The sequence below is a fragment of the Colletotrichum tamarilloi genome (assembly GCF_030869305.1).
Source record: "Colletotrichum tamarilloi strain Tom-12 chromosome Unknown Scaffold_199.1, whole genome shotgun sequence".
NCBI classification, from domain to species: domain Eukaryota; kingdom Fungi; phylum Ascomycota; class Sordariomycetes; order Glomerellales; family Glomerellaceae; genus Colletotrichum; species Colletotrichum tamarilloi.
Window position 1 is genome coordinate 12709 of NW_026849582.1, and position 22861 is coordinate 35569.

Below are 22861 nucleotides of genomic sequence, written 5' to 3' on the forward strand. Positions count from 1 at the left end.
ACCACAACGGTAAGGTCGAAATGTAATATTAATCTCTCTTCGGAAAAAGACACACTTTGTGCAGGCTTTGCAGAGAGCCAAGGCAGCTTTCGGCAAGACAATGGCAGACTGCTCGTAGCAACAATAAGTCTAATAATATTGAGATTCTCTATTGTATTACTTCGTAGGCTGGCAGTTAGAAGGTCAGTAGTTCAGAGCGTGAAACAATGCTTCTTCTTAAGATACTTTAGTAGATTTCCATCCAAAGATCTATCGACTTGTCCATCCCCACAACATCTCTGCCCCACTCAGTCCATTGTTTCTACCTACAATGGATCTCAATAGTGAACCATGTCCCAACGAAAAGATCCAATTTAGCTCTGGGTGCAAATCTTATCCTTGCCGTTCATCTGAACCCGCGAGCACTCAAAGCAAGTGGAATCCAAGCCACCGTAGAGACGGCATTGATTGTACATCTATTTGCCGTCAATTCTGCCGACCTTGCGTTCGACGAAAGAACCACCGAAGCGAGGACCTAGCCCCGACGCGTGCCCGAGCCATATACCAGGAGCATCTTGGCCTAAGATTGATCAGCCACATATTAAGACGGGAACGGTATAAGGTGAACGTACCCTACTTCAAAACCTCCTGGTTTGATCATGTACACGTTGAGTTGCGTAGACATGGATGGGGAGGTCAGTACCACCTTGAAAAGCGCAGTAAGTGTGAAGATCGGCCGAAGCGAAAGAACTGGATAGGAACGTTAACTTCTGAGAAGAGCCCAAGGTAGTGAGCTTACACTAAAGCGCCAAAGATAGCAAGTACGTGAGTAAGGAATTTCATCTTCAGAACTCGAGTGTTGTAATGCTAGGGAATGGTTGCGAGTTTCAAATGTAATTCTCTGAGGTGGCGAGATGGTTAGCAGAGGGAGAAATCGGTTGGCCTTATATATATCTGCACGAAGGATTACTGCCGGCCCTTTGCTGCGTCTGTATCCTACGTCAATCTCACAAATCATATTCCAGTTCATAAAACTGCGTCACGTCTTGATGAAGTCGACAACCTGAACTCCATCGACAAGCGGGCTTCCATTTTCGATATCTGCTTCAAAGGCTACAATCCGCCTCCCCCCGTCAGAACTGACAACTTGTCCCGCTTCCTCAACATTGAGGCTGCTAGGGGCGTAGCTCCAACCAATTGGGGACAGGCAACTGGCAATTGTCATGTCCAATTCCAAGCATGGACCACCGACAACCTCGGCCAATTCCATGGCCGCGTTCGCCTCCGATTCAATCCGCTTTTCCACATCCTTGGCGAAGAATTCCGATGGACCTTCAGCTGGAGACCGGGAGGCACTGAGGGGTGTGTTCGTGACGGCACTATGAGTGTCCGAGAGCAGAGCGTTGATTTCAGCTTTGATATCGATTCCACCATGGAGTACTTCTTCACTATCGCGAGAGCCTAGATGGCTTAGTTTTTCCAGGCTCACTCCTGAGTCGTTTCTCAACGACCTTTCGTAAAGGCGTATTTTGTTTTCTTAGAGTCAAAAACGCTGCTTCAGACTCATTTCCTGTTAACTCTATTCTAGTATCCGGTGTTGGAAGTTGGAAATCTCCAAGACAAGTGTAAATATGTATAGCCATTGGCCACACAAGCCCCTTGCTCCAATAACTCCCTCTGCCCTTCTGGGAAATCTCGACATGCTCTGTGACGGCTATGACTGGGTACAACCTCACATAGACCCACGCTTTCCTATCGATCAGACGAACTAGAGGCTGTTTCGGCGCTGGGGGTGAGGTAGGCACCCACGACAAGATCCAAGTCCGATTTACGCCAGGGATCACGTCTTACAAACCTTAAACCTCTAAGCCACACACCCACCTCGTAGATAGTTCGAGGAAGCTCAACTGATTTGTCCTTTGCAAAAAAAGTGACTTCTTGATGATGTTCGGAACTAACTCCCAATTTTTTGTGTATCCACCTTGATGAAACTGATATTTGGAAGAGCTCATGAAGCGTGGGAAGTCAACGCATTGCGAGACAAATGGCTGCGCCTACCGGTCTCTCGGCATAGAAAATATCAATTCAGACTGAAATTAAAACATATTCTCTGAAGATGCTCGGTAACAAGGCAATTGAGCCGAATAGCCCGCATGAATGGAAGTTGTGCTGACCTTCTTGACAGTGATGAAAGCCTCACGTGGGATCAAGTCACCACAACCAAGCATCGCGTCGATAATGTTGCCGAGAGTCTACCGCAAATTGGTTTCTGCTCGAACAGAATGAGATATCGTTCATCTCATAGGCGAGTCATTTGGGTGATTATATTATGCTTTCAAAATTGTTTGGCACACGACACCCAAAGGAACCTCATCCTCCACAGCAGGCACAGACTGCCGTCCAGAAGGGCCATATTCTCCAGTGTTTTGACCGTCCCATCTTTGTCTCGAGTATAGTGCACCCTATAACATGGCTTGAAATCGTGTCTCTGAAGAAAGCAGCAAGCAAGGGAAGGCAAAATAGCACCAGTTCCTTGCCTACTTATGTATCAGATATGCTTACTTGCTATTGCGCGCTTTTGTTTTGGGCCTTGGCTCTATGTCGGGCCATCTCCAGAGACACCCCGTGTTTGATCACCCGTGAAGCTTTTCTTCTTACCTCTTTGATAGACTGACTTTTCCGAGGCATTAAACGCAGTCAGATGATTGGAGTAAAATCTGCCAATGGGTCATTATCTATGGATTGCATTTGCTCACATCGGCCGTTGAGACTCTGTAGGGACTTCAAGTGCTCTTCTGTGAACGAGTGCGTCTTTTCTAATGTAAGTACGAGGACCAAAGGTCATGGAGAAAGGAAGTGAGGTTGGAGCCTGGGGCAACTGACTTACAAAGGACATGGCGCCTCGAAGTGATCGTGTTCGATTCTTTGAAGTTTTGGGCTGTCGCCTAGCTCCTGCTTACAGGCCATGTAATCTACTGTCGCAAGACTTTTCAATCGAAGTCATAATGCTGTTAAGAATCATCAGGAGGGTTGAATATACCTGCATCAACTCAGTCACGGGTTGTCATTAGACATGACATGCCTAAATGTGAGTTGGGGTCTTACTCTGCACCTACCTTAAACGCTCGAGGGACGCATCTATATATGAGATCTGGTCTGAGGTCTCAACCAATCAATAGTCATTACGGCAATAAACGTAGTGGAAGATGATACGATGCATTCATCTGCTATATGGAGACTAACGGGTTCTTGCAATGGCCCATGAAGCTGCGCTAACCACCTCTAGGCAGTAGCTATTGTCCAGGACATATAGTCCTTTCGCTTGCGAGTCAAGGAAGAAACTTCTTTCTGTTATCAAGACTCTTCGTTGTTAACCCACTCATGCTGATCCATAAACTGGGCCATGGTCTTCTCCACCATCGGCGCCTCGTAAACCTCGTCTCCAATCGCACGCAGCTTAGCCGCCAGCTCCTCGCTTGGCTCCCAGTCTAGGTACAACTTCACCAGCTGGCGTGTCACGCCTCTGTTGCATTTCGGGCACAACAATCTTGGCGGGTGCTTTGGCGCCGTGCGACAGGGCGCAAAGTACGCAATACACATCCAGCTGGGTTCATCTTCCTCGGCCTCATACTCGAGCTGGAAGTTCAGCGCCGCGGAGGTAAGCGTAGGCATTACCTTCAATGCGTTGGCGTACGCATCGATGAAAGGCACGATGTAGGCGTCGTCAGGTTTGCAGCGGAAGACTTCTACCGGAGTCATACGCGCGTAGGCGGCTTCCTCTACGAAGCTGAACTCTTCGTTGTGCAGATCTGAGTGGGCGTTGTTTGTGTTGGAGCTGTGGGTGTAGGGCCGGTGATCTGGGCTTCCGTCTGCCTTTTTGAAGTACCAAGTTCCTGAAGGGGAAGTGGCGTGCATGTTAACGTCGAGAAATCTGAGGTTGGGCCATGATGTCTTGCTCAGGCCCTGCATAGGTCTGAGGAGGGAGTCGTCAAAGGAGCCGGTGACACTCAGATCTATGAGATTTTGTGAAAATGCGCAGATAGCAGAGCTCAACGGGTCTGGGGCTCCGAGCTCATGCAACGCTGGCGGCATTGCTCTCTCGTTTCGAAATCGTCTCTGAAAGAACTCAAATTCGGCTTTCCTCAGTAACGGCAGTGACAGCTCTCGAATAGCCTGCGCCGCTTCGTTCCGATTGTTGATTCGTATCTCGTCGAATCTCTTTTCATCATCATTCATGAATAGCTTGAAGCGTTCCAAATTTGGCATCTTTGAGGCAAGTAGGATAGGCACCTTGGGGTAGGTGTTCCGGTAGCCATACCTCTCCTCTGGTTGAATCATTGTGAGCTGTTTGATTCTCGCCAGATCCGGGAGTAGTTGGCATTCTCTCAGTTCAATGAAAGAATGCAAGAACCGGCCCTCATAAATCCCGTCCTCCTCGGGATACATCTCACCCCAAGGAACATACTTGGTCGGCCATGGCGTATCGGAAGGCGATTCTGGGTGGTTGATAAATAACGAAAGGGGACAGCTGATTGTCTTGGCATCTTCATCTTCCCAACCTCGAAGAATCTGGAATAGTGTTCTTATGCCATTACTGTAGCACTTGTCATTGATAAGCCGTTCTTCGGGCGATTCCGCTCTGTGGGATGCAACGTCATCGTAAGGCGGAAGAGTGATGGTGACGATCAAGCTGGTCAGATGGTATCGCCTAGCCGGAGTGAGAAGCTCAATGAACTTCGGAAATTCGTCGCTGGTAATCTTCAAAGATCTGAACGTGGCTTTCTCCACGGCGGCTTGTAGTCGACGCGAGACTGTGGCTATCGGGGCGATGGGCCAAACTGGTCTCATGCGCGTATCATAAGGCTTCAATGTTGCTTCGGGGCGCTGCTGTGGTATTAAATAAGAAACAATATCATCTACCAATTCTTGAGGAAGGGTCTCCATTTCGATGTGGTTGAGCACAATGATGCATTGATGGCGAGGTCAATAAGAAGCTGCCGTGACCTCAATGGCTCTGGAGGAACATGAATTCACCAAACCCCTCTCCGGCTTAGACCCGATATTCACTAGGCAGCCACGACTTGGCGCGCGCTCCAACCATACAAGGAGCACCGGTAATAAGCACCCCAGCTTTAAATACAAGGCACACCATTTAACCTATTTGGGCGCATAGCTTGGTAATCTGGAAGTGTCGCTGCCGTCACGGGTGCCCCTGTGTAGCCTATCAATTGCTTAACTATGGTAAATGGAGTGCCCCTTACTTTTGGGTGCCTCTTACCGGTGCTCCTCTCAAGAAGATCCCAAGGTCCAGATTGAACCTAAGCTTTACTGGGTTAGCTCAAGCACCCTGTCTTTTCTTTTTTCATCACATCTCCAACCACACAACATCAGGTCAATGAGTTCTACTAATGTCGGATTATCGAAGCTTTGATCTTTGGAAGTCATCTTTGACTATTTGACTTGTGATTCTTCAGCTATTACCTGATTTCTCTTCCGCCAGTTCAATGAACCTGACAGCCAAGGTCATATTTTCTTCTCCAATTGAATCACTACGATAATGATATCGTCAGCTTACCTTACCTATTAATAGCATTCAAGGAAAATGAATTCCAACCACGAGCACGCCTATCGTATTCCCGCCGCATGATGCTATTTTACCCTATGGGTTGAGAGCAAGAAGATTTGTGTTGATGATCATTAAAAGCAGCGGACCTGAACTGAACCTCGAGTCAGTCGAATTGCCCTGTCCTACTAACACTCGGAGCCGCGGGCCGTACCGTATCGTCTAAAGACCTTGACGTGACGCAAAGTGGTCCAGGCTCACGCTGCGTCACACCAAGTTGGTGCTATCGCCAACAACCATGCATTTCGTTGCATGTAACGACATTGATCTTCAAATCCATCACCACTGCAAGGTAGTAGTAATTCAACACCGCATAGCGGACCCATCGGGCTAATTGATGACAATGCACTTGGAAATCCCATGCGCGATCCATTGTCGAAATTGCGAAAGGGTAGACTCTTATTTACACAGCCACTATGTATTGTAAGCTCGGAGCTAGTATACCCTTAGTCGGAATCGTCTCCGAGTTGCTCGTCCTCGCCGCCTGTGGACCCAGCAAAAGCTCCAGATGCCTTGCTGAACGCAGCCTCACGCCTCTTCTCAAGCGCCTCAGCATCTCCCTTGATGCTAGCAGGGGCCTTGGAAATCATGACCGCAGAGAGCTCCTTGCCCGCAGCCTCGGTCTTGGTGACGTTCTTCTTCACGAGGCCACCGACCTTCAAGCTCTCGAAGCGAGCCTGGTTCGATACCATGGCATTAAGCTGAGTTTCGGTGAGGTCGACGATGGTGTTCATCTGGCCCAGAAGCTTCTTGGCTTCATCTTCGGAGGGAGTGAAGGTCTGTCATTGATTTAGGTGTTAATCCCAGCAGTCGCTTGACAGAGACGAAAAAAAACGGAAACTCACCGAGTAGTCCTTGATGCCCTTGTTGATCGTGCTGACGATTGAGTTCGACTTGGTGCCCAGCTTGATGGCATCCTTGTAGTTCATGTCATTGCCCTTGCCGAGAATCTTGATCGACTTGTTGACCTTGCGCTCGATGTCACTCAAGCTCTTGGAAAGATCGGCGAAAGACATTTTGCTGGTTATGTATTGACTGTGGTCAAAGTTGATTCTGGGATGTGTTGGTACGTTGGAATGCTGTTGACTCGAGGTATGATGGTGATAGTGATACTGTATGATGACTTGTTGCAGGCGCAACTGAAGCCTTTTTATGATCCATAGAATCAAATCATCGTGATTCACATGCCGTTGTTTACCTCGGACCATACACACTTCTGCCCATCCAAAAGGGTAGCTGACCCCTAGAGCATGAACCAAACAGATCTGGGGGAGCCCTGAGCTATGACGTGTTCAGAGAGCCTCAGCTTCAGGCGCCCGGCGATTTGGGAGATGTGGCCCAGGGTCCGGCTTCGAAACATGAAACGATGCGGAGGCCGCCCAGCGATCCTCCGCCTCTGATGAGCCCCCGGACAGAACCCAGGGAAACTCTTTGATGGGTCCTTTTCTAGCGAGACGTCCCGAAAAACAGGTTCAAGACAGAAACCCTTTCCCGAAGACAATTATGCGAACGTGAAAGGAAATGTGATGTGCAGCTGGGACAGGGAAGATGTTGGGCAAGGATTCGTCGATCATTCGGCCGGCGGTCAACATGCATCGCCCACGCGGCCGGCGATCGTAGCATTAGTCTTTGGCAACTATTATGAGAAAACATACCGAATCCTACCCCACTGTTCCCCCAACGTCGACAATTCGTCGAATTGCCCCAGGTCGTACAGCCTTGTCGTTGTTAGCATGAATTGTTAGTAGGATGCTTCCTTGGCTGTGGCGGGGCGTGGGTGTTTCTCTCTGTAACCAGAAGCTCACTGCCTCGGCCCACTGGGGACAATTCACGTGGTTTCGCAACTCAAAATTCTCTTGCACGTACTTTGTTCAAGTAAACAACACCACGTGCTCGCCGACGGCCTTCTTGACAGTTCACAATACGCAAGGCATAATGTAGTAGCAACATCTAATTTGACAAGCGTAGCAGCATGAAATGCTGCTGCTTGCCGCCTGTCTGCGCGATGTATCAAAGCTCCAATGGATCTTTAAATTCTTAGTCAAGTATGGTCCGAGTCCGAGTCCGAAGTTCCCTACGTGGCGCACGCACCCATCTCCGAACTATCCTACGCTTTGCGGTTACATCTTGCTTTCGTGCTCAATTGATGGACGTGACAATCAACCACTGTCTCACAGGAAGCGATTACGAGGGGAGGCTCTCGAATAATCATTCATAAGGTTGATGGAACACCGAGCGGAGAGATGATTGCGAAGCACTTGAAGATGTCAACTCCATACACATTCTTGGATTGGCTTCATATCAGGTAGTTGGGCTAGTAGATCGATAGATACTTGGCGCATGGAGAGATGGTCAGGTTGTGAAAATTGTATGATTCTTGGAAGTTTAGAACCTTACAAATTCCGATACCTAAAAAAATTAGAGAATTAAGTACCTAGATGTTTAGTGGAGTGGTTATGTCATCATCCTTGGGAACAGGCTAGAGAAATGTAAAAGGCATCAAACTATCAGCGGACGGAGGTCTGAGGCTCAGCAACTGAGCTGGTTGAAACCATCAAGTCGCTTAAAGGTCTGTCAAGCTGTAACCCGGGTAAGTCATAGTGCTGGCAACTTGCTCAGTGAAGGCCCGGGACTTGGAATAGACATATAAGCTTAAGTAATGTCTAGTCCAATCCAATTGAGTCATCTTAGACAGTTGAGACATGAGTTAGTTCGACTACTTGCAGTCAGTGGACAAGTCCCCTTGATCTCAAACGTCCTCCTATTGGTTGCCTAGGTAGTCTGCGCGGAGACACAATCCTAACGGCCTGGCAGCTTACTTATAGAAGTCAGCTCTGAGTCTGTAGCCCGCTGTTCTTCCAGCATTGGATTAATACAGCAGTTGGGTTATGGTGCCGTCAGTCTCCCGGTCCTTGGGTTGTACTGAGGATTCAAAGCAGCCTTACTCTACAGAACAATATGTGTACATGGAATTCAAATTGCCAAACCTCGGGTCTGAAGTTCCACTTCAAAGGCTCGAGGAGAGGTTGGGGTTATTGAAAGATGATAAAGCCAGACCACAGTAAGCTTCAACGGAATGGAGTTGAGAGAACTAAATTCCACTTTTGCAACTGATTGTGTTGACATATAGCAAGCAGCATCAGTGCGTCTATCTCTACTAAGATCTGTACCGACCCTCTCATTTCTTAGTGATTACCCCAGGATGGAGCTGATGTTCGTCCGCGCCGATTTCCGTTTTCGTACTCGCGATGCGAGAGCGCTTGGTGGGGTGATGACCGGGGCTGGGATCCTTCTGTCGGGTGCCGTGGATCGGAGCACGTGCAAAAGTATGGCGGGGCAGCGAATGCCGGTTTGACCTAGGCCGGCCGAGGCAATCGACCATTTCGTTGGCTGCATGCAAAAGATGGACAGCCATGCGAACGCATTGAGCCAACGACATGCGGCTTGTTTAGTGTTCCAAGTAGTTCATCAAATGACCTTCGAGCCTCGAGTTCTTGCAGCAACTAATTCCATATCTTGTTTGGGTGATAGAATAGAACTCAGGGCAGTAACCAGTATTATTACATGACATGCTGCCCTATCTTACGTGCGCGGATTGTGAGCCATCACTTACACAGCCCGTATGGAGCCCGATTGTTGGTTTGAGATGCAACAATCTGGATGCCATGTTTCGTTGGCCAAGGTAATATGGCATTTAAAACTTTTACTGAGTTGCCCCATTTATTCTGATACCATTGGGACCGTAAATGGCTCAATTGAATGCTATGGAGACCCTCAAGATAAGGTGAGGCATTCGGTAATGGGAGTCTCGACTGGTGTTTAGTAGAGAAGCTGGAAATTCATGAGTCAATGGGCCGAATGTAACTAACATTCGTTTCTTCGAGATGTAATGCACTCGGAAAGAATCATAAGAGGATCGTTCATGTATTGCATTGATTCCGTCTACTTTGTTCAATACAGCCCAGACGTGCCTAGCAATTCCCAACGACCCCGTATAGTATGACATTCAGGATTCATCTGCGAGATCTGGAAGCCCCGATAACCCCGAAAGACCCCTTGCGGCATGTATCCTGCCATAAGGTACCTTAGGTTCAAGTTAGGTACATATACCTTTAACCTAGCATATAACTTTGTCTCGGCAATCCGCAACATCATGATGCACTGAAGCGATGTTTAAGTCGTAGAAACTCTCATTGACCGCGAAAACTCGTTTCAGTTCGACTTTGGTGGTAGGGACGAGATTCAGAGTTTCGTGTTGCCACGGTCATGTTGAGGACAGTGAACCTGGATAGTCGGTACGGTGCTGTGCCTTGAGAACCGAATGCGGTGAAGGTCATTGAGCTTTCTCGGTAATTACAACTTTCGTCATGAGACGGGAGACCCGCATAGCCCAGTACTGTGCTCTCATGAAATGTTGCTGTGGTGATCTTGGGATGATATGGGGTTCTATTCCGGAGACTAGGTCTCGCGAAGGTTATTACGTGACCCTGAGAATGATGTGTCGTTGAGGTTGCGTTAAGGGAAGTTGACGTGGATTCCTCGATAGTTGGGAGAGTCGCCCCAAAACCCGCGGGGCCTGCGGCCGTTGAAGTCTTTCCAGTCCCTTCTATACTCCTTCATCTTTTCCTTCTTTCTCTTCTCTGATACTCCGCGTTCCAGAAGGGCGTACCACTCGAGTTTCTGGGCCATTTCGAGGCTGGCGACATCTCTCTCCTCGATGGCAGCCTCGGAAGGAGTGAGTTCTCTGGAGCATCCGCAACCCATTGTGATGACTGATCCGTATGTTAGAGGGATGAGTGGAGAGAGGTTGTTGTGGTGGTTATAGATGTGAGGGAAAATGGACCCAATGACCAGCTGCGTTGTGAGAATATGCTGATCGGATTGCTGGTGAGGGACGGGACAGGAGCTGAGGATTGGTGCGAAGAATCGGCCAGGTTATATGAGTGAGAGGAACCGGTGGTTTAGCTGGTGAGCATGAATGAATGCCAGCAGAGATGCTTTCGACTTGTACATCCTGGAAGAGCAATCTCCGTAACCTGTATGGTAGGGTTTCAACCTCATGGTGTCCATGAGAGTGCCCACTTTCCAAAGATGTTGTCAACTTTGTCCACCATGGGAAAGAAAGGAGACAAGGTTGTCAGGCAGAAACCCGGGGTCCTGGTCATGGCAAAAGTCCGCATCCCTTTGCGCAGTGTTAGTGAACTTTGCTGCCAAGCATCTCTTGGCTTCATTACCCGGATGTCTGTCTCAATGGTGTGAGAGATCTTGTCAACAGTAAGGCTTCTCTTGTGAGTCTTGTCTTCTCTTGGCATCACTTTTCTGTACACAGCCTATGACACTTGCTACAATGCTTCAAAGTCTGATGAACAAAGAATGTTCTTTGCAGTCATTTTGCCTATGTCACAAAAATTTGATGGCAGTGAGAAAAGGACTCATCTAGACGCTCTCATATTCATCACGAAGAGCCCTCCGGCACCCTACCTTGATAAGCCCGACCACTCAAGTGGACAGTCAGACCTGCGCACCTACTGACATCGGGCTAAGGGAGACAGGTTTGGCGACAGGCAAAGTAGTCCGGCCAAACGCAACCCTGATAGCTTAAACACCGTTTCTTAGAGGTAATTCCGAAGGCTTCGACCGTAACGCTATGGATTAGCTTGGGGAAGAGGCCAGTAGTGCCGGAGATACGTGCAAACATCAAGTTATCAACGGCCAGGCTGAAGCTTATCCCACGTGCAGGTCTTGCAATGACCATCCGCAAGGTATCTCGTTACTCAGAAGCAGTTGAAGTATTATAGAAGCCTTCATATGAAATTGACTAGTAGACTCAGGGCGTGTCTGAAGGGGCAGAGCCGTAGCGTACCAACTACTTCTATTACACTAACAGCGGAATGGGAACAGCAGGAAGGTGTGCGTCTCTTACTAAGTAGACAAGAGACATATGGAGTGTTAATCCGAAATCATTTTTGCTATAACCTCGAGTCAAAAGATTTCTCCATAGTCGAAAGGCTGAGGAAATATTTAGATCTTTGTGTTATCGCTTCTTTGTAGTTGATGCGATATTTCGACTTCTTGGGCACCCCAACTGTAACTCGAAAAATAGCAAACATATTTTCCGCATGAAATATCGACACCATTGATGAATTCTATTAGTTTTTCCTATCCTTCATGGCTTCAGGTACATGAAGCTTTAGATACTACTCTCAGTCTGAGAGCCCCATGAGAGATCGCGCTAAAACATCTCAGCAGACCATATTCAGCACTGGAATCGTGTGTCTCATTTATTTGACTGTCACACGGATCTCGGGTTTATCAGACAGTCATTCGGCTGACGCACTGCTATATTCCCAATCGACGAAGTCAATCTGTATGAATCCCCGCCAAGAACCAGATTAGAGCTACCAGTGCTCAAACTCGATGATCATACCATATATTGGAACACAATCATGCAAACTGCGTGAGGATGTAGAATGAGCGGGAGACATCACTATCTTAGAAAACAGTGTACTGTAAAGCCGAAGCATGTTTGAAGCAATTGGCCAAGACCATGCAGCCGCTCATTAATAGAAGCATCCTTCAGTACATTGAGGAAGGTCAGATTGAACAATTATCCAGCGACGACCAGATAATCTATTGCTTCACGGTGGCTAAATGGAAAACGTAGCTGCAGGATTTGGCAGAGGCGAACAAACATGGCCACGTAAATTGTGGAAAGAAGCAGAAGTCTTAGCTAGAATGTTGTCATCTAGCTTCATGATCGGCATGCGCAACGTTACGTGGATCATGGTTGAATGTGGTTGGGCTTTTAGTGCAGGCAGATAGGCACGTACTAGTCTTGAATCCTTCACCAAATCACTGTCGAGGCTCGTATACCTGCCCTTTCGGACGAGACTGAGCTGAACGGGTAGAACCCGGTCCGATCAATTGTGTCTCGATCATGCAACCACCAGCAGGAGGTCGGCTGCGTTACCAACGGCTTGCCTCGGCCGAGTGGATTGTGGCGGCTCCTAAAGGGACCTAAGATGTCATAGATCAGCTCTCAGATGATAAGGACTAAGCTGCCATTCGTCTGAGCAGGTTCGCCCGAACTAACGCCACTGCCGTCTCTTATCCCAACTTCCAACATACTTGTACGCCCCGCAACTCGCCTTTAAGTGTTAACCGTGCCTATAGATACGACATGTCACCGAGAGGCAAGGTGTCGCCCACAAAGTGAGTGCGTCGGCTCCATCAAGAGACCCAGAGGGAGAGACCCAGCGTACCAGCCTGGCGGAAAGCTGCGTGGGGTTGATGAGTGACCACAGGCTGGGATTCCCTATCTCTGGGTTTGCCTGCTACCGCTTGCCAGATGGCCAATGGGAAAGACCGAATTTCTTGCAATCATCAGGACATGCCATACTTCTTTGGTTCTTTAGCTGACCTTCTGCAGGGCGGTCCACAAGGCTAGGTAGGCCGCATGCTTTCCTGGGATGTCACTCACCTACCCGAGATACCGAGGAGACGCTGCAGCCGTCCGGATCAGAATGCGCGCTGGCTGCCCACCCCGCAGAAGATATTCTGGAATAAGGGTTCGGCGGCCGGGCATCACGGATGGAGCTCTCGCAACCTTTTTCGCCATCTCGCATGCCCATGTCCCGGAAACCACGCGAGGTGGTGGCCAAATCCATCCATTCAATTTCTAGGTTGCCCACATCAACAAGCCCATGTCTGTTTGCCGCATTGAAAATCATTACCAGTTATGATATGAAATTGCTGTGTGAGGAAGAAGGCATTTCCAGGCGGCATTCATGAATGCTTGAATAAGCACAAATTATTCCAATTTAATTGTTTGGCTGTCGCCCAGGGTGGTGGTGGTCAGTCGTGACACCGTGCCACCGCGCGCCACGCCATCTTTTCCAGCCAGCGGGGACCTGGGGAAATGACAGGAACTTTACGTACGAGAATCCGTAATTCCAGTCGTTCTCGATAACCTTAAACTGCTACCGAGGCGCTGGAGAATCTGTCGCAAATAGACTGGGAAAAAAGGGCATCAGTAATCGATGTTGCGGCGGTTTGTCAGGCGTAACATATCGCTTGCCTTCCTGTTTGTTCCTTCGCGTGAAGTTTGCTCACCAAGTTTGTCCAAATGCTGTACGCTGTGCTACAGTGAGAAAGACGGTGAGACAGTTGAGTGAGAAAGGATGCCGAGGTTGCTGCCGAGTCAGTTGCGCCGATTCGCTGTTCCTGGATAGATGTGCTCAATGAATGACATCTCCCATCTTCATCGCCAACGCAGGAATACCGATACAATCAAATCTGACCACAACCGCATTTCCAAGGTCCTTTTGCGCGGGACTATCGCGTGGGGCGGAGGTCACCCATCAGGAAAGTCTCCAAGCGCAGTCGGACGAACCAACCCTCTCCAGCAGCTCGGATCTTAAGCGGCAGGCATCCTTCAACCGTGTCAACCCAGAAGGGCGCGCCTACGGAGCACAGAGGGACGTTTGTCACGCCTTCAGAGGGGCCATTTGCGGAGGGAACGAAGGGGTGGGAGGGGTCTCAGGAACTTTTTGTTCATCCACTTGTGTCCAGAATCCTCAACTTGTCAGTGCTTGTGTCATTAACCTGACAGCCTCGAAGCCAACTCGACGCGATGATTGGCCTTGCTGCCGACAAATTATGACATGGGTGGCATCATTTGCCGTCTCTTCCGACGTCCTTCCCGAAGAGTGCAGATTGTCGCTCTGTTCCCGCGTCTCTGAGTGGCCAGCAGAGTCGGAACTCGCTTCTCCAGCTCTGAGTACCTTATTATCAAAGAAAGTTAATTCTTTCTAAGTCATAAGTACAAGAATACAGTTTTAATAAAATAATATAGTACCTACCTAGTACTTAAATTAAAATACTTTTTTAAGCTCGCTATAAAAAAAAATAATTATATTACTAACTACTTACTATTAAAGTTCGTAACGCTATAGCTTTAATTATAATAGCTTTATTTATAATAAATAAAAAGTTTAATTATAAGTCCTTTAAAAACCTCTTTTTAAGGGCTATAAGAGCCTCTGAGTTAAGTTAAAATACTTACTAAGATACTAATAACTAAACTAACCCTACGATAATAACTTTAATAAAAAAACTAAAAAATAAACTAAGAAATAACGCTAGAATCTTTATTAATATTAAGTATAATTTATAAAGTATAATAACGTAACTATAGAATATTAATAATATATTTTATGCTAAAAAGACTATTATTAATACTAATAAGATAAATAGGGCCGTATTAATATAGTACCTTAGCTTCTTTTTATAACTTAAGTATTATAGCCTTAAATAATATTAAAAGTTTATTAAAAAGCTCTCTCGAGTACTCTAGTATATCTATTATTATCTCTATAATAATAAGACTCCTAGCGCCTACGTACGAGCGTAAGTTACCTACTTCTAAATAGTAGTACTAGCCTACTAATAAGCTATTAAAACTACGATTCTAGTAATCCCTTAATAAGGGAGAGGGTAAAATAGAAAAAAGGATAGGTAAGAAAAAGGTTAAGGTTAAACAGTACGGAATTCGAGGGCAGGGTAGCGTCTATATATACTGCGGCAATCCTCTAGTAATGCAAAACGATGGAGTTAAACAGTGCGCTTCTCCAGCTCTTCTACTCTCGCGTGCCTTTGCAGGGATTCAACTCGGGTGATTAACTGAGAAAGTCTTGGCCTCGAAGGCTTGAAGGGGGACAACCGCGCTAGACAGGCATCATCCTCGGACCCCAAGGTCCCTTTGCTATCGGCAGATCCACTGAAAGCAGGGCCCTTTTGCATTGAACGACTTTTTGTCGGAGGAGTGGCGACGCGGGTTGGCTAGCTCGCAGCCACCAACGCGTTGGTCTTGTTGCCCTTTTCCTCCTTTTGGCTCTAGCGGTCGAGCCTGGGGTACGACTTGCGGCTTCTGGCGATGCTTCCCACGCTTCCCCGACCTTGGCCACCCGTCTTGGACATTGCTTGAGTTGCTTGAGATGTGCTTGGCTGCCAATCTCTCTGCCACACCCGGCGACGCCATGCCCTCCCGCGGTGACTACCTGCTCTTCTCGTGCTTGGCGCCCAGCCCCCTTGGCGATCGATCAGCGAGGCGGCTCTTTGAATGGTCTGTTGAGTGCGGAACGACTCACCTCGATGCTCTCAGTCAGCTCTCTGGCTCCTGTCAGTCTGACAACCCCGACGTTGTGCGCCCCATGTCGTCAAGTCAGTGTGCAACTTTGGCGGCTGGAAGATGGGAGGCGGCGGTGGCCGGCGGCACGACGGCGGAGGAGGGTAGCGGGATGGATCAATTGCCAACGCCCCAACGCCATTCCCGCTCAAACGGCGCTCAATGGCCCTGGCCTAACCATCGAATGACAAGAGGCCTCTTGGTCATTTCTGGGAGGCGGACAGGCTCTGCGACCGCACCGTCGAACAGTACATGAGTACCTAATTTGTTCCAGTCACCGAGAGAGGCCTATCAGGGGGTGGAGAAGAGACGGGCGGAATGTGTCCACCCCCAGAGCACCCCTCCACTCCCACCATCCAGCCCGTTCCTCCTCGAACTGCTAGTTCGTTGCCTGCAGTTCTTCGGGTGGTCCTCATCTGCGAGGATATCGAAGTATCGAACGCGGGTTGGCGGGTTGGTCGGTTGAGTCTCTGTGCCGTGGTATCCTATCAAACGGCACGATCACACCTCTTACGAGCAACTAAAACCGTCCCTTCCCACCCTTCTAGACGGTGGCGAGGAAGAATAGACCCAACAAGAATCCTCTCGAGACGAACGATTGGTGCATATCAGGGGCGATTTCGTTTATCGGTCACGTCAGTGCGTCTGTCAAGGACAAGCTACCGCCCGTTCCACGGCTCCAGGTGTGTGTACTCCATAGGAGACACACACCCTCTCGTCCAAACAAGCTTCCGCTTGCATCCAGCGCAATATCTACATAGTAGCCTTTTCGTATCGCCCGATACTCCGCCAGGGGTTGGCCCGCTTCGCCCACGACTGACTCCATTAGGCAGGTCAATATCTCGGCCCACTGGTCGCCGATATGGCAACCGATCATGGAGTCCATCAACGAGGCCCTGGATGTGCGACGCATCTAAATACTACCCGACGCGCTCTCCCTCGTCGTGCTCGATTTTGGTTTCTTCAGCCCACAAGCTCTACGACCAGAGACTCCCCCCTTTGAGTTCCATTCTTTTGAGAACTCAGGGTGCAACCCGAACGCAATACCAACCCGGTAACCAATACCTGAAAGACTGCCAACCATGGCCTTCAGCAAGTGGAGGGGCAAGGTCGGAGAGCGGCCCATCGTGGTCGACGCCGTCTCGACCGGCGTCGATGCCAACGGTCTCGAGACCGTCAACCCCGAAGCCGAACTCAAGAAGTTCAAGAAGATTCACAAGTGGGATCCCTTTTTGGACATTGACAAGCTCGATGCCGCCGACGCCGCCGTCCAGTCTGGTGACTACGAGAAGGAGGCTGCCGTTGAGGCTGCTCTCCACGAGGACTCTCCCTACCCCGAGGTCCGCGCTTCGGTGAGTTTATTCAACGTCCCGAGTCGAGCAACGGGCGTCATGACTAACAAGCTCAGGTTCAACCTTTTGACGATACCGAGCTGCCCATCAACACTATCCGCGCCTGGTCGATTGGTGCCCTCATGTGCACAATCATCGCCGCCTGCAACATTCTCCTCGGTCTCCGTCGCTCACCCATCATCATCACCTCCACCGTGGTGCAATTGATCTCCTACCCCCTCGGCTGCTTCTGCGCCAAGGTCATCCCGGAGATCAAGTTCAACCTCTTTGGTCACGAGCTCAACACCAACCCCGGCCCCTTCAACGTCAAGGAGCACACCATCATCACCATGATGACTGCTGCCGGTGCCACCGCCAGTTACGCCATTGATATTCTCCTCGCCCAGGAGATCTTCTACAAGCAATACTTTGGCTGGGGCTTCCAGATTCTGCTCATTATCTCGACCCAGGCCATGGGTCTTGGTATCGCCGGTATTCTGCGTCGCTACCTCGTCTGGCCCGCCGCCATGGTCTGGCCCGCGACCCTCATCACCACCACCGTCATGCACTCACTTCACGACCACTCATCCTCAGATCCCGCCCTTACCAACGGCTGGAGGATCGGTCGCTACAAGTTCTTCCTCATTGTGGCTGCCGCTACCTTTGTCTATGAGTGGATTCCTGAAGTGTTTGCTCAGTTCCTGCAGATCTTCACATTTGTCTGCTGGATCGCCCCCAACAACGTTGTCGTCAACCAGGTCTTTGGTGGTCAGACTGGTCTCGGTCTTATCCCCATCTCCTTTGACTGGAGTACCATTTCCGGTTTCTTGCTCTCTCCCCTGCAGACCCCGGCTTTCGCCATCGCCAACGTCGGTGCCGGTATCATCATCATGATGCTTGGCTGCATCGGTCTTGCTTGGGGCGGCCCCGAGTTCTACCGCTACCTCCCTATCAGCGCCAACTCCAACTTTGACCACTTTGCTCAGCCGTACAACACCAGTCGTATCTTGACTCCCGAGTTCACCTTCAACGAGACTGCCTACAAGGAGTACTCTCCTCTCATCTTGGGTCCTGCGTTCTCCCTGTCTTACGGCATGGGTTTCGCTGGTCTCATCAGCACCCTCGTTCACGTCGGTCTCTTCTACGGCCGCGACATCATCGACCGCACCAAGTCTGCTTCCAACGAAGAGGCTGATATTCACCTCAAGCTCATGCGCCGCTACAAGGAGGCTCCCGAGTGGTGGTTCGCGACCATGTTCGCTGTCAGCTTCGCCTTTGGTATGATCGCCTCCCAGGTCTGGAACACTCACTTGACCTGGTGGGCCTACATCATTTGCATCATCATTGGTGCCTTCTTCATTCTTCCCGTCGGTATCATCCAGGCTGTCACCAACCAGCAGACCGGTCTCAACGTCATCACTGAGATGATTGTTGGTTACATGACGCCCGGCCGCCCCGTCGCCATGATGCTGTTCAAGTCTTGGGGTTACATGCTCTGCTACAACGGTCTCCAGTACGTGTCTGACATGAAGGTCGGCCACTACATGAAGATTCCTCCTCGCACCATGTTCGCTGCCCAGACCTTCGCCGTCGTTTGGCTGTCCCTTGTCCAGATTGCCTCTTACAACTTCCTCCGTGGTAACATTGACGGCGTCTGCACTTCCCATCAGGCCCAGGGTCTCACCTGCCCCAACGCTCGTACTTTCTACAATGCCAGTGTCATCTGGGGTGTCATCGGTCCCCGCCGCATGTTCGGTGCCGGTCAACTTTACTCTTGGGTCAACTACTTCTGGCTCATCGGTGCTATCTGCCCCGTCATCCAGTTCTTCCTCGCTCGCCGCTACCCTCGCAGCATGCTCCGCTACGTCTTCTTCCCCGCTATCTTCGGTGCCGCTGGTATGATCCCTCCTGCCACAACCTGGTGGTTGGGACAGTGGGTTATTGTTGGTCTCATCTTCAACTGGTGGGTTCGCAACCGCTTCTTCGGCTGGTGGAGTAAGTCTTTCCCCTCTGGAGTCGTTCTCATGTCACTCACTAACCTGCTTCGCAGCCCGCTACAACTACGTTCTGTCTGGAGCCCTCGACATCGGCACCGCCCTCTGCATCGTTATCTCTGGACTTGCTCTGGGTCTTTCAAACACTGAGTTCCCCGAATGGTGGGGGAACACTATAGCGGCATGCGAGCCCCACTTTTATGTTAATTTGTTCAATCAGCTAACTAGTGATACAGAACAACAACCTGGACGCAAACGGCGCCGCTGTCACGAAGATCCTACCCGACGATGGTTCCACCATTGGACCTACCCACTGGTAGTTTGGTAGGAAGCATATATGCGGGTGGAAGCATTGTGTTATGTACATACATTATGAGAACTATGTCGATTGAAGCTACAGTGATGCCTTGTAGCCTATTTTAATATACATTGGTACCAATGATAATACATGTTCGGTAGACTTCCATCATGCTGTAGATGAACATCTCCGCAGAATCGGGCGGAGGCTTGTTGGATTCTCCCTGAGATATTCACTGACTCTGAGTCGCAAACTCTCAAGTTGGACGGCCGCTACGAGTGACGACTGGACGCAATCATTCAACGCATTGACCTGTCCCCTGGTTTTTCTCATTATGTGATAACACCTGCGCTTTTCCAACGCCTCCAATTATAGGGAAAACTGTAAGAAACATTACGCGGAGAGGTAGTTGTTTAATGTCAGCTGCTTAGGTCTGCATCAGTCTGGTCACTCCGGTCCTCGGTGGCGGCCATGAGATCATCGCAGCGATGGCCTCCGGCAACGAGGAGCAGAGAAGTTTCCGGCTCTTCATAATCTAGTGATAGGCTTGTTCATTCACCAAAAACAGATAACAAGTAAAGCTGGGCGAGAATGAAGTTATGAAGCTGAGCCAGCGTGTCGACCTAGTTTCTGTCACAACTCACACGTGACGCGGGGTCTGTTCCATCATCATTACGTTTTATTACACTTTTCACCATATCCTCCGTTCTTATACTCAGCCGTAAGAATGCGGGGTACTCACAAAGGTTAACGTAGTCCAGCTTACCAACAACGCTTTCTCACAATTGCAACAGCTATTCACAATCAGTATAGAAATTCCAAGAGACGGCCAACCAAGCACAATTATCGAAATCGCTCCTGATGGCGACCTCCTTCTATTGGTTAGGCCAGACAAAACAAGAATGCGCGTTCATTATATATCATTAATAGCAGCATCGAAACCATTCTCCGTCATGCTCGGCCCAGACTAGAAAGAAGGCCGTGATAAGCACGATCAGGGTAAAGCTTCAGAACTATTACTACCTAAAAACAATGTTACTACATTAAAAATCATCTATTCCGTCATTCATTATAAAAATAATAAGGTACCTCGAACTCTCGCTATTAGCAATGTCCTCGCAGTCGCTGTCGCCGCGGACAAGTATAATTATAGTAATACTCTTAGATTTGCTACTAAAAGCTAGCTTCGACCTTTTAAGAAATTAGCTAGTAATCTTATACTTCTCTATTAGTATCCCTATTATAAAGTAATTAGTTCGAACCGTAGGTTAATAAAGAGATTAATTAAACTATATAAATTTTTATATAAATATAAAAAAGAGGTTTTAATTATAAATTAGGCTATTTATAATAATTATAAATAGGGCCCTTAATTAACCCCTATATAGTTAGTTATATATTATAATTAAATTAGGTTTTTAATTCGATATTAACTTTTTTTTTTTTATTAATTTACTTATTATAATTAGAAATATAATTTAACTTTAGGCCCGTTTACTAAGTCGTCTCCTTTTCCTCTTTTTTTTTATTTTTTTTATATAACCTATTTTTTTATTCGTATATTAACTTTTTTACTACTTACGAATTATTCTAACCCCTTATTAAGTACTATTTTTATAAAAACGTTAATAAGGTTATTATTTTTATTAATTTAACGTATTTCGAGGATCTTATATTTTTTATATAATTATTTAAAAGCTATAATATTAATTATAAGCCTCTTTTTTTTTTTATTCCTAATTTAATAAGGTATTTATATAATAAATAAGAATTAGTATAAATAATTATTAAGATTAATAAAAGGTTAAGTTAATTAGTAATCCTCCTTAGTATTATTAAAATTATATAAATAAGGTTAATACTATTAATTATATTATAAACTTTTAATACTAAGACACTTTTTATTACTTATTTATTTTTAATTAATAAGTAATAGATTATATTATTATACATAATAAATTTACTTTTACTTATACTCTTATTAACTAGGATAATAATATATTTTAATTACGAAATAAGGTCGTTATTATTTATAAATAACTTATTAATAAGAATATAAAGTTTATTAATAATAAGGTTAATTAAGTAATAAACGAGGCCTCGATTAAGATTCGTTTATTATTACTTAAGCTACTTATTAAATACCTCGATATTTCGTTTATTTAGTTTTATAGCTTATACTATTTTAATATAATTAAAAATTATTTTTAGTTAATATATATTTATAATATATACCCCTTATATAAGCTTAGTTTTATATCGCTTTTTAATATTAATTACGTTTAGGTTAATAAGGGTAATTTTTTTACCCTACCCCTTTTACTAAAAAATAATAGTTTCCCCTTTAATTATAAAAATCCTATTATTAAATATTAATAAGTTATTTATTATAAAGACCTTTTTTAGCTTCGTTATAAAGCTCGTTTTCTAAAGCTCTTTATCCTCTTTTTTTATAAAGTTAATATTAAATAGGCCTAATATATCGTTAGTTTATATTTTAATAATTCTAAATTATTTACTTTTATACTTAGAGACTAATAAGTACGGATTATATATAAATATAACTATTAATAATTAATTAATATAAAAATCGTAGTATATAGCTTATTAATAAGTACCCGATTTTATGAGTTTATATAGTAGTTTAAATACTTTAATAATCGTACTTTTTAAGTATTTATTAACTATTTCCTTTAGTAAGTAGGCTAGGATTTTCTTTATAAGCCCTATAGCTAATTAAATATAAGCCTAAGTAATATTATAGCTCTAAATTTTATATCTCTTCTTCTATAATAATACTATTAATACTATTATTAATCGTTAGCTATAATATTATACTATAAGTAATTAAGTAAGTAGCGTCGCTTTTTTAATATTACCGTACCCCTAAATTATATACTTAATTTTCTTATATAATTAGGGTATTCCTTTTTTCTTAATTTTATATACTATTTATAATTTAAATATATAAAGACTTTTATATTTTTTAGGGTTATAGAAGATAAATTAATAAACCCCTCGATTATATAAAGTATTTATTTTAATAAGATCTAATCCCTTATATAGCTTTTTAATAATTATAATAATACCTTTTTTACGTAGTTTAATTACTAGCTCGAAATCGGCTTTTTTTTTTATTATATAAAAAGTATAAATTACCTCGTTATTAATAATAAATTACCGTATTAGGGCTTACTATTATGGTTTTCTATAACGTCTCGCTAATAGTATTAATACCCTTTTAATAATTTCCTCTTTTTTATTATTTATTAATACTACTATAATAATTTTATTAAAAATAATTTCTTATACCTCTATTACTAGTTATATAGTTTTTCCTAGCTTTTCTTCTTTTTATAAACTAAAAATTACTTTAATAAGATTTATATAATATAGTTTAATTATAGTAATTAATACTTTAAATAGCTAATTATAATTTCTTATAACTAT

General features: G+C 46.2%; 5 protein-coding genes across 5 annotated transcripts; 2 read left to right on the plus strand and 3 right to left on the minus strand.

Moving 5' to 3' along the window:
- Positions 1-662: 662 nt before the first annotated feature.
- On the plus strand, positions 663-1444 carry CTAM01_16143 (uncharacterized protein; the record flags this gene model as incomplete). The annotated part of the gene is made up of 3 exons (XM_060532136.1): positions 663-698; positions 794-800; positions 1005-1444. 3 exons carry the CDS (start codon positions 663-665, stop codon positions 1442-1444), a joined length of 483 nt encoding a protein of 160 aa, XP_060373285.1.
- A 1889-nt stretch (positions 1445-3333) lies between these two features.
- CTAM01_16144 (uncharacterized protein) lies at positions 3334-4923 on the minus strand (the record flags this gene model as incomplete). The annotated part of the gene is made up of 1 exon (XM_060532137.1): positions 3334-4923. The coding sequence occupies one exon, from the start codon at positions 4921-4923 to the stop codon at positions 3334-3336; it is 1590 nt and encodes a 529-aa protein (XP_060373286.1).
- A 1125-nt stretch (positions 4924-6048) lies between these two features.
- Positions 6049-6618, minus strand: CTAM01_16145 (uncharacterized protein; the record flags this gene model as incomplete). Its single annotated transcript, XM_060532138.1, has 2 exons — positions 6049-6381; positions 6448-6618. 2 exons carry the CDS (start codon positions 6616-6618, stop codon positions 6049-6051), a joined length of 504 nt encoding a protein of 167 aa, XP_060373287.1.
- Positions 6619-10117: 3499 nt separating this feature from the next.
- Positions 10118-10366, minus strand: CTAM01_16146 (uncharacterized protein; the record flags this gene model as incomplete). Its single annotated transcript, XM_060532139.1, has 1 exon — positions 10118-10366. One exon carries the CDS (start codon positions 10364-10366, stop codon positions 10118-10120), a length of 249 nt encoding a protein of 82 aa, XP_060373288.1.
- Positions 10367-16870: 6504 nt separating this feature from the next.
- Positions 16871-19433, plus strand: CTAM01_16147 (OPT family small oligopeptide transporter; the record flags this gene model as incomplete). Its single annotated transcript, XM_060532140.1, has 4 exons — positions 16871-17140; positions 17197-19114; positions 19170-19315; positions 19350-19433. 4 exons carry the CDS (start codon positions 16871-16873, stop codon positions 19431-19433), a joined length of 2418 nt encoding a protein of 805 aa, XP_060373289.1.
- Positions 19434-22861: the final 3428 nt, after the last annotated feature.